Source organism: Remersonia thermophila, chromosome 3 (assembly GCF_042764415.1).
Source record: "Remersonia thermophila strain ATCC 22073 chromosome 3, whole genome shotgun sequence".
NCBI classification, from domain to species: domain Eukaryota; kingdom Fungi; phylum Ascomycota; class Sordariomycetes; order Sordariales; family Chaetomiaceae; genus Remersonia; species Remersonia thermophila.
This window is the reverse complement of record NC_092219.1, coordinates 887,721-898,842: the sequence shown is the minus strand read 5'-3', so window position 1 is coordinate 898,842 and position 11,122 is coordinate 887,721. Positions and strand designations below refer to the sequence as shown.

The window sequence follows — 11,122 nt, the reverse complement described above, 5'->3', positions numbered from 1 at the left end:
GGGAGAGAGAAAGGGGCGGAGAGGAAGGGGGGGAGGGTAGGATTGGGAGGAGAGCACCAGTGAAAGCGCTGAATGAGACCAGAACACGGCAGTAACGGTATCACCGACTCCAATCAAAAAGAAACATACCTTGGGATTCGAGCGCCTTGCTGGGGGACGACTTAACGGTGGAGGACCCAAGCCGATGGATGGGTCAAAGGGGTTGGCGTTGTGCTGTCACCGCACGGACAGGCTAGGTACGGGGGGAGATCAAAAAGAGGGGCTCGGGAGATGGAAAGAGATGGCAGGCCAGGAGAAGCGAGAAAATGGAGAGGGGAAGGCAATGAGAAGGATGTCCAAAACAATAGTTAGGTATCGACGAGTCCAAAGGCCGGTCGCAAAACGAAAAAAAAAAAAATATGGTTCGATCGTTTGAAAAAAAAAAAACCCCTCCAAGGTCGACAGCAGCCCCTGGTCTCTCGGTGGTCCCCCGGGGGCGTAGGTCGGTCGTCGAACGGCGATGGAAGAACGAATGAAGCCCTCGACGTTGCAGTGCGTGTTGGGGGCGGCTCTGAAGAAGCGTGGCGTTTGACTGGGATGCAGGGCGGGCAGCAGAAGGGAAGGGAACGAGTCAATACCAAGGCCGAAGAGAACGTTAGCGGCAGCGCCGGCCTGGAAGCCACATGGAAGTCGAAGCCGAAGCCGAAGCAGAAGCAGAAGACGAAGCAGAAGCAGAAGCAGAAGCAAAGCGCCGGTCCCCTAGGACAAGACAGGGCAGGGAGACGACGCCATGGGGAAGACCGCACAAGGCATTCCGGGCTCGGCTCTTTAGGAGGGATTAACTATGGTAAGTAACTAAGAGGATAGGGGATTGGGTTTGGATTGGGACTGGGGATCCGGTGTGGGGTTGGGAGCCAGAGGAGAGCTCCCAGGTCTCGGAGGGGGGAGGGGATGATTGGCTGTGCGACGCACGGACCAGGCGGTCGGTCTCTTTGCCTGGCTCGCGGCGGCCAATGGGATCAAGCCCACGGGGACCCACAGCCTGCTCTCAGACGCCGCACCGTTCCTGCGATTGTGACGGCGGGGAGGGGGCTCATTGATGTGGCTTCCGCCTGTAGGTAACTACGCAGTACACAGTACCTATGTACATACCTACATACTATGCAGAACACTCAGGCCAGGCACCTCACCCAAGGTAAGATACCTACATCCGTCTGACAGGTCCACGGCATCGCCTCATCGCAACATCACGGCGTCGACACAGACAAGCCAAGTTTTTTTTTTTTTTTTTTTTTTAAAAAAAAAATTGGGAGGGCCTCCGTTGGACCTCGCCGGGGGTCGCCATGTTTCCACGTTTCACCGGAACAGCCAAATCCCGGGGGAACGGTGAGGAATGGTACCCAAGACCCCAAGCGCTAGCGCGTGTTCAAGACCGCACACGCTCTGTCACAGACACGTGGAGACCAGGGTCCTGCCCGGCCCGTTCTTGGGGACGAGCATGAAGAAGCAAGCTGGAAGCTCCGGAGCTAGCGGTTCGAGCATGTGTGCGCTTTGCCTTTTGCCCGAGTACTGCGTACATACTGCGTGACGAGCTATGTATGCATGTGGTTACATGGTGTTCATGCATTGCTGGGTAGGGAACCACCCCGGTGTGCATGTTCTGCTTGACATACCCCGGACAGGATCCAGGGAAACAAGACAAGGACAGAGACAGACAGACAGAGAGAGAGAGAGAGAGAGACGCAGCATGGTTCGCAACCATATCCATTAAGCTAACATCCAAACACGCAACAACACGCCTGCGCCCCTCGGCGGGGGGAGGGGTTTTTTTTTTATCCCGGCCCTGGAGGAGGCATGCCTGACGACGGACAGGCAAGGCAGCCCCCAGCCAGGACTTCGGGTCATGACAGTTCGTTCGCCTTGCTAAGGTACATACATGAGAGCGAGTTGGCCCCGCTGCTTGGATGATCATCTCCTCATCCCAGGGTCCCACGGGCTGTTCCTTTCGCACCGCTGGGGCGCGTGGTACACAACCCTCCGAGGAGTCGGTGTCAGTGTTCGTCGTGACACCGGCCACCACCTCCTCCTCCTTCCCATCCACGCACGCTCCCCCCTCCCTTTTGTTGTTTTTTTATTTTTTTTTCTGTTCTCTCAAGCCTTTACCCGTTTACTGGGTCGGCAGAGGAGTAAAGCGCAGGTAGGGCTTGACGGCACGCAGCTGAGGGAACAGCTTGGTGGCCTCCTCGCCCTTGATGGAGGGGTGGACGATGACGTCGTCGCCAGGGACCCAGTTGACGGGCGTGGTGACCCTGTGCTTGTCGCCGGTCTGGAGCGAGTCGATGACGCGCAGGATCTCGGCGCTGTTGCGGCCGGTCGAGGCCGGGTACGCCAGGATGGCGCGGATCACCTTCTTGGGGTCGATGAAGAAGACGGAGCGGATCGTGAAGGCGATGCCCTTCTCGTCGACGTTGGTGGTGTCCTGGTAGTCGAGCCTAAAAAAAAAAAGAAAGCGCCATGTCAATTGTTTTGCGCGTCTCTGCAGTGGACGAGGCTCCAGCACTCACATGTCATAGAGGTAGGCGACCTTGCGCTCCTTGTCGGCGATGATGGGGAACTTGACGAGCGAGCCCGTCACCTCGTCAATGTCCTTGATCCAGCCCTCGTGGCTGCCGAGGGTGTTGGCCGACAGGCCGATGAGCTTGACGCCGCGCTTGTTGAACTCGGGCTCGAGGCGGGCCATCTCGCCCAGCTCCGTGGTGCACACGGGGGTGTAGTCCTCGGGGTGGGAGAAGAGGATGACCCAGTTGTCGCCGATGAACTCGTGGAAGTCGATGGGGCCCTGGGTGGTCTCGGCCTTGAAGTTGGGGGCGATGCTGCCCAGGCGGAGGCTGGAAGGGTGGGTTAGCCATCGAACCATCTTTCCCTCTGCACGCAGCCAAGAAGAAGAGGAAGAAGATGAGAGAAATCTTGTTCGTCTTCTTGCTCAACGGCTCAGGGGCTGGGTGGGACAACAACTTACGGCTCGGCGCGCTGCTCGGTAGCCATTGTTTCTGTTTGTGAAAGGGGGTTGTGTGTGGTGGGAGGAATTGCGACGAGGACGTTTACGAAACTCAAGGACAAGACCCGAGTTGATTGACGATGGAGGGAAAAGGGGGGGGAGGCTGGAGGATCAAGTTCAAGAAAACAGCTCTCCAAGAAAGGGGGGAGGGGAAGTGGGCTGAGAGCTCGCTCTTTAATACTGCGTACTAGGTGCAACCGGAGCAACCCCAAAGGAGCTCCAACAAAAAGGAAAAAGACCCGTCCGCCCAGCCTACTCCTCCGAAGGGCCGGGATCTGGCCACATGACGAAATATTCGTTGCTGGGCTCGTCTGTGCCTCGTCTACCATTCAATCTTCCCCCCGCCCTCCCCCGTCATCGGTCTTGGGGTGTGTGACATAAGAGAAGGGGGGAGGGGGGGGGAGGCATTGGCACAGCACAAGACATGGAACACAAGACAACACAAGACAATTACACAATGGCCCGGCGATGGTTGTCGTGGTCTCTTCTTCCCGCACCCCTCCCACCCCTCCCACCCCCCCCCCCTCTCTCTCCCCCCGCCCTCTCCAAGCCACGAGCCATGTACTGTGTACAAACATACATACATACATACAGCACCATCTCCTGTTCGTACGCCTTGCATGCATGCACGTTCGGGGGGATACCCGAGTTCCAACGAGGCGTGAGCCGTCAAAGAGCTGCGAATGGTTGTGTCACTTGGGGGGGGGACGGCCAGAAGCAACGCGGGGTATCGTTTTCTTTACCCCTCCATCCATCACGCCGGCGAGGGTGGGGTTTGAATCTGTGCCTCCGGGTCCCCCCGCGGCCGCCGGATTGGGATTGGCGCTGCAATTGCGCGATCCTTCAAGTCCATCATTGGCCCGGCCCGGCGCCACGCCTCCATCATGTCATTCGGCGCCAGTTTGCGTAAACGAGGTGCGGCGATTGCTTGGTTCCGGGGGTGTGGGGGGGGGTTCCTGATGTCACAGCTGTTACCTTGTCAGCTTTGTTTAATTTTTTTTTTTCTTTTTCTTTTTTTGCCCGCGGGCGGGGCCGTGCTTGTCTCTGCAACTTTGGAGTTCCAAGAGTCAGGGCGAGCCAATGACAACATCCATGCCCTGGGCCGGGTAGAGCTGAAGGTTGATGATTGATGAATGCTGCTGCTGCTGTGCAAAGTCGGTGGCAAAGGAGGGGGCGGACGAAACACTGCGGAGACGGGGCCCGGGTTGAGGGATTGAGGGGTAAAGTGCGCGGACGAGGTTGAATGGTTGAGCTTGAATGCAATGGAAACGACGTGTTTCGAGGTAATACGGAGTGGTATTCTCGTTAACGGGCTTCTTTTTTACTTGTTTTGGGTGGGGCGAGAACCTTGAGGTCTCAAACAACCAAACACAACAAAGGCTGTTCTCGGTGAGGAACGAAAGAATACTACACACAGTAGAGAAGCCATCGTAGGAACATCCTTTTGCATGGGACTCGCCATGAAACAAAAAGGCCCCGAGACAGCCCCCCCTCGCACAAAAGCAGCTCCCCCCTTCGAATGGCATGGGGGGGGCAGTCCTGGGTAGGTAACTACACAGTACCTTGCCTTCAAGTTCGTCATCTTGATGTTCATGATGCAGTGGGCCGCAAGGCACGCATCCCCAAGGCTTTCCAGAAGTAAACGCCGGAAGTGGACGTGGTCCCTCGGTCGAACCCGGGGATATCGGTATCAACAAGAAGAGAATTTGTCAGCAACGGCCTCCCTTGGACAAGCTCACCAGCCGATGCGTATCTACATCCTCTACTCCTGCTCCTGCATAGACCGTTTGTCCGTGCTCATCACCCTCTCGCCCTCGCTCGAAACTCTCCTCCAAAGCGGCCCATACCGGCGGCACGGAATGAATCCCCCCCACTCCACCCCGGCCTCTTGTACCGTAGCGTAGCCTAGCCTCCGCAGTAGCCTCCCATCTCCCATTTCAGACCCCGGCCTGCCGACTGCCGATTGCCGCCTTTCGCCTCGCCGATGTCCGTGAACTACTATAGTTGCCCCCTCCACCACGGGAGGAGGCCCGATCGGATCCCTTGCCCGTCCTTTTTCCTTGCCGTCGTCCGGCCCTGGCTCGTTCATCGGTGCCCGACGACAGGGGAGCCCGTGTGGGATTCGGTCGAGCAAGAGACAAGGGGAGCCAGACAAGGGGGGGAGGAAGCAGACACCAGGCATGTATAGTACACAATGACTCCATGCATGCTTGGCCCACCCCGGCGAGTCCGGTCGTGTATGTACTGCGTATGTATGCAGTAAGTACAAGAACGCGACGCGCCGCGAGGCGTTCATGCACCGGCGAGTCAACCAAGCCTGGAAAGCCACCGAAGAAGGGGAAGCTCCCTCCAGGTAGTTAGGCTGTCCATGGGAAACGTTGACTCTCTACCTGGGCACAGGACAACGGCGACGACGACGACGACGACGATGATGACGACGACGACCACCACCACCACCACCGTGGGTAGGATACGGTACAGACCAGACCAAGAAACGGTCTCCATCTCGCTCGGAAACAAAGACGCCCCCGTCGGGTGGTCAGAGATGATTATGGTGATCATTGATGCTTTCGACCGTACAGCGTACCTTGCACTCTTCCCCCTGTCCTGCCCTGCCCCTTTCCATGAGGTATCAAGTCTCTCTCTCTCTTTCTTTCTTTCTTTCTCTCCAACGCTCGGCCTCTTGTCGAGGTACGTCCATCAAAGCTTCACCCCGCCCCCGACCAACGCCTTCCAATCCGCCTCGCCGAACCGCACGTACGTGTCGCCGCGCAGCCAAAAAACGGCGTCGGCGCCCGTCTTGGCCGGGTCGACGCCCTCGCTCCGCAGCGCGTGCTTCTGCTGCTTGTTGGTGCCCGTCGTGTGCAGGGCGCCGTCGCGGACCACGCGCAGGAACAGCGGCAGGGCGTAGCGCGGCAGGCCCTGGCGCGCGAACCGGGCGAGCGACGCGAGCGTGTCGGCGGTGGGCACGAGGGCGCCGTCGGCCGGGTCGCGGGCGAGGAGGGCGTCGTCGAGCACGACGGCGGCGCAGCCGGCGCGCCCCTCGTGGCGGGGCACCTCGACGCCGTACACGTTGACCTCGCGCACGGCCGGGTGCTCGCCCACCACCTGCGCCACCTCGGCCGTCGCCACGTTCTCGCTCTTCCACCGGAACGTGTCGCCGATGCGGTCGGCAAAGTAGACGCGGTTCTCGACGTCCCAGCGCAGCACGTCGCCCGTGCGGAACCACGCATCCCCCCGGGCGAACACGTCGCGCATGATCTTCTTGTTGGTCGCCTCCTGGTCGCCGTAGTAGCCCTGGAACCGCGACTCGACGTTGCTCGCGGGCAGCTTGAAGAGCAGCTCGCCCGGCTCGCCGGGGGCCACGCGGCGGCAGAAGCCCGTCTTGGGGTCGCGCCGCGGCTGCTCCGTGTCGTGGTCCACCTCGACCAGCGCCAGGCCCCAGCCGAGCAGGAGCGAGTAGAGCGACCCGCTGCGGCCGACGGCGCCCTTGCTGTAGTCGTTGCGGCTCTTGTTCCACGTCGCGAAGCTGCCCTCGGTGGCGCCGTAGAACTCGGCGATGGTCTCGATCCCGAACCGCTCCTTGAACCGGCTCCACACGTCGGGCCGCAGGCCGTTGCCAAACGCCACGCGCACCTTGTGCCGCCGGTCCAGGTTCTCGCCCGTGGCCGGGTCGGTGCGCACCGGCGCCGACAGGAGGTACCGGCACGTCTCGCCCACGTACTGGATGATGTTGGCGTCGTGCTTGCGCACCTCGTCCCAGAACCGCTGCGTCGAAAACTTGCGGCTCATGGCGAAGGTGCCGCCGGCCGCCAGGGTGTGGGAGAAGCCGAGGATGAGGGCCGTGCTGTGGTAGAGGGGCATGGCCTGAGAGAGAGAGAGGTTGGAAAAAGAGCAAAGAGGTTAGCGACGGATGAGCATGGCCAAAAAAGTAAAAGCTGGCGGCGCCCCAGACGAGGCGGGCAACGCTGCCGACCGACTCACCGTGTAAAACACGTCCTTGCTGGTGGTGCCGACCCAGCGCGACGTGAACCCGCCGACGATGACCAGCTTGGCCCACGACACGATGGCGCCCTTGGGAAGGCCCGTGGTGCCGCTCGTGTAGACCAGGGCCGCCATGTCGTTGCTCGAGGCGATCTCGCGGAGCTCGTCCGGAGGGCGGGCGGCTTCCTGCGACAGCATCTGCATCTCGAGCTCCGGGGTGACCACCTCGAAGGCCACCCCGTCCAGCTCGGCGCGCACCTCGTCGGTCACGTTGCCCGCGACGGCGGGGTCGACAAGCACCCGCCGCGTCTGCGCCTTCTTGATGCAGTGCACCAGCGGCTTGGCCGTCAGGTTGTAGTTGATCAGGGCCGGGGTCGCGCCCAGCGACCAGAGGGCCAGCAGCAAGAAGAGGAGCGTGTCGGTGTTTTGGAAGTCGAGCGCCACCATGTCGCCCTTGTTGACGCCGCGGCGGCCGCGCAGCCAGCTGGCGTAGCGGAGCACCGTGTCGTAGGCCTGGGCGTACGTGTACGACCGGTTCTCAAACTTGAGGAACACGCGGTCCGCCGACGACTTGGACAGGGCCAGGTCCTCGAGGCGGTAAAAGACGTTGAGGCGGCCGCGCTTGGTCTGCCATAGCGACGACAGCAGGGCGGGCACGATGGAACCCAGGAGAGCCAGGTCGTACGAGAGCAGGTGCTTGGCGTTGAGGTAGGCCCCCAGGGCCGCCACGGCCGGGACGGCGAGCGACGGCGGTAGCGGTACTGCCAGGCAGGTTAGGAGGACAGGCCTTTTCTTGTTCTTCATGACCGGGACGCTACGCTGGCGAGCCAGGGCGCGCTCGTCCGTCTCGCACTTACACGGTATCATGGTCGGGTACTATGTGATGCCTGCCGTCTGCTTTCTTCTGGTGTATGAGCGGCAATGGGCGAGGTCAAGTCGGGGGGGAGGCCCAAAACAAAAAGATAAAAAAAAAAAAAAAAAAAAAAAAAAAAAAAGAAAAGAAAAAAAAGAAGACCGGACTAGCCGCGATGGAGGTTCCGGTGCCAGGTTCCTTGACTTTACAACTCCTAACGTCAGGGCCCGGCGCAGCTCAACAACGCCGCGGAGACCTAGGTACCGGTCGATTGTGAGGTAGGAATCGAGACGGTCTCGGATCAGGGGGGGGGAGTACGGCGAAGAAAACAGCAAGCCCGTTGGAATGCCAGGCTTAAGGTGCCCTTTTACTCAGTCGTGCTGCCCAAGGTGGAAGCCAAAAAGGGTTGACGGTTTCGACAGTGGCAACGGCGGCTCTATCGTTTCTCTCATGCTCCACCTCGCCTGACACAAGCATGCAAGGCACCACCCCAAGAGCGACGACAGGGATCCGGCGGACCACGCTAACGGTATTTATTCTGCCCCCAGATGTGGCGCCGCTTACTTATAGGTACATGCTATTAATGATAGCAGCTCAGCAGCCATGCGATTTCCGACGGACAATGCGATCCCAATGCTGAAAGTGCACCAACTACCGTGTCCGCTATTCCCTATGCATACGTAAGGTCTGTCCTCCGTGGTGCGGCTGGTCGTCCCTCCGCTCATCGCCCATGGAGTAATAGCTTGCCTGTAGGGTAGGGATTCTGCTGTTGTTTGTACGGCACCAGCCACTACTGCGCAGTATGTAGCAAGTCCTTCAAAGATGCGGTGGCACAGAGCGCCTGCGTCATTGCAGATCCCGTCCCATGTTGTCGTGATGACCCTCCGCTCTGAGGTCAGCCAACCATCTTGGCTTGCTGCTGCTGCGTTGAGCCGAGGCTGGTAAATGGCCACGGCGCCCAGAGCAGAATGCGAGGCGATAACGTTACGCCGACAAGGCCAAAGCGCCTGGTTTCCGTGGCGGGGTCGGGGTCGAAGGTTGGGCGATGCAACATTTGAGTTTGGCCTGTCGACGCGGATGCCTCGGGACGGCGACAACGCCATGATTTGAGGATGGTCCGGGGCCATGTGAACGAGAGGGTCCCCCCAGCCAAGACCCCCCCGGCCAAGACCCCAGGGAACCGTTCGGGAAAAATGACGATTCCGATAGTTAACATAACTGGCTAAACCGACCGTGTGCTTACTCACGTGTCACGCTAGCCCGATCTGGAATAGACGCATCTGTGCCTTGCCGTCAGGGTCCACGCTCCACAATTCCACTCCACCTCACGCTAACTTGTTACCTCGCTGTCGACATGCACGGAGGTATCCGTTGTCTGCGTCTTCAGCGACCTCATTTCGACATCGCTGGACGGGTAACCGTCTCGTCGCCATGTCCACTCCGCCGCCGGCCGACAGCGGCACAACATCCTCAGAACCCAATGTCGCCAGCGCTAGCCCCGTAGCCGCTGCCCCTGCGGCCAGAAAAGAAGCGCCCCCCGAAAAGCCGTCCGACGCGCGCCGCCGCAGCCGCATCATCTTCTCCTTTTGGCTGATCGTCCTGCTCCTCGGCCTGCCGATATGGTGGAAGACCACCACCATCTACCGGGCCGACCTGCCCCTCCAGGAGATGCTCGATTGGTCTGACGGCAAGGTACGCATCGCCCTGTCCTCTCGAGCGCCGCTCTAGAGCTCCCTCATGGCTGACGTACCCCCCCCCCTTCCCCCCAAAAGGCCTGCCGCCCCGTCTTCCCCCTGCGCATCTCCATCCGGGCCGGTGCCCTCCAGGAGCAGGAGGCCCAGAACCTCCTCCGGCTGACCCAGCATGCCCTCGATGACCTGAACGACTTCTCGGGCCACCACCTGCGCCTGCAGCTCGCCCCGCCGTCGGCCACCGCGAGCCACGACCCGGACAGCGTGCTGACCATCCGTCTGGCCCCCGGCGACGCCACGACCGCCGCCTTCGACCCGCACGAGCCCATCCTCGACATCACGTACCCTCCCAACGCCGTTCCCTCGCACACGGCGTCGTCCTCCCCGCTGGCCACGTACGTGGCCGGCCAGCTGCGGTCGGCCTTCGCCGAGGAACAGGCCACCATCTCGTACCTGCTCTCGACCAACTCGATCCCCTCAGACCACCGCCCGCAGGGCCTCGCCCCCGACGTCGCGCAGTCCCTCGCGAAGCGCACCACGCGCTCCCTGCGGTACGCGCCCACCTACCACCTCACCTTGTCGCTCTTCGCGAGCGGCTCGCTGCCGAGCAGCTGGGACATCGAGCGGGCCATCGCCGACTACATGAAGCCCGTGCTTGACGTGCTCTCGCCCATCCATAACTTTACCATCGACACCCAGGTGCAGCTGTACGCGACCCCGGGCGTGCAGAGCCAGGTGCTCAACAAGGAGGACCTCTCGTCCTTCATCAACGCCGCCGAGTGGCCCCTGTCGCCCTCCATCGGCGGCGCGCCGACCATCAACTTTGTCATCTTTGTCGGCAACCAGACCATCGCCGCCCCCGGCCCGGACGCCGACCCCTCTCGCTCGTGGCTCATCCCCCAGTGGGGCGCCGTCTACCTGCTCCCCCTGCCCGCCGACACGGCCCACGTCGGCGCCGCCACGCTCAAGCAGCCCCTCCTGACCTTCACCTCGCACCTCCTCGCCCTGACCGGCGCGCCCCGGTCCGGCTCCCTCCCGCTCCGCCTCTCCACCCTGGCGCGCATCCGCTCCGCCGACCTCCTGCTCCGCGCCTCCTCCACCCTCGGCTCGCTGGCCCGCCTCGCCCTGGCCCTGCCCTCCATCTCCATCCCGCCCCGCGTCGCCGACGGCGTCGCCACCACCATCGCCCACCTCCGCCTCGCCTGCGACTCGCTGGGCACCCCGGACGGCTTGCGCCACGCCCGCGTCGCCGAGGCCGAGGCCGAGAGGGCCTTCTTCGAGAAGAGCATGGTCGGCCAGCTCTACTTCCCGGACGAGCACAAGATCGCCGTGTACCTGCCGCTGCTGGGCCCCGTGGCGGTGCCGTTGATCATGGGGCTGCTAAACGAGGTAAAGGCTTGGAGGAGGAGGAGGAAGGAGAAGGCCGACGAGGCCAAGGAGAAGAAGAGCGAATAAGGCAGCAGAGCAAGGAATTGTGATGGATGGGGCAAGGAAGAAGAAGCATTCCAAGCATTCACAGCATCAGCATCTAGTTAAGAGTTTGTTTTTCTGAGTTTA

General features: G+C 61.2%; 3 protein-coding genes across 3 annotated transcripts; 1 reads left to right on the top strand and 2 right to left on the bottom strand.

Moving 5' to 3' along the window:
* Nucleotides 1-2,146: 2,146 nt before the first annotated feature.
* On the bottom strand, nucleotides 2,147-3,024 carry VTJ83DRAFT_3067 (uncharacterized protein; the record flags this gene model as incomplete). The annotated part of the gene is made up of 3 exons (XM_071009407.1): nucleotides 2,147-2,471; nucleotides 2,544-2,867; nucleotides 2,999-3,024. The coding sequence occupies 3 exons, from the start codon at nucleotides 3,022-3,024 to the stop codon at nucleotides 2,147-2,149; spliced, it is 675 nt and encodes a 224-aa protein (XP_070866948.1).
* A 2,713-nt stretch (nucleotides 3,025-5,737) lies between these two features.
* VTJ83DRAFT_3066 (uncharacterized protein) lies at nucleotides 5,738-7,888 on the bottom strand (the record flags this gene model as incomplete). The annotated part of the gene is made up of 3 exons (XM_071009406.1): nucleotides 5,738-6,904; nucleotides 7,022-7,782; nucleotides 7,879-7,888. 3 exons carry the CDS (start codon nucleotides 7,886-7,888, stop codon nucleotides 5,738-5,740), a joined length of 1,938 nt encoding a protein of 645 aa, XP_070866947.1.
* Nucleotides 7,889-9,305: 1,417 nt separating this feature from the next.
* Nucleotides 9,306-11,020, top strand: VTJ83DRAFT_3065 (uncharacterized protein; the record flags this gene model as incomplete). The annotated part of the gene is made up of 2 exons (XM_071009405.1): nucleotides 9,306-9,566; nucleotides 9,647-11,020. The coding sequence occupies 2 exons, from the start codon at nucleotides 9,306-9,308 to the stop codon at nucleotides 11,018-11,020; spliced, it is 1,635 nt and encodes a 544-aa protein (XP_070866946.1).
* Between the last annotated feature and the right edge of the window lie 102 nt (nucleotides 11,021-11,122).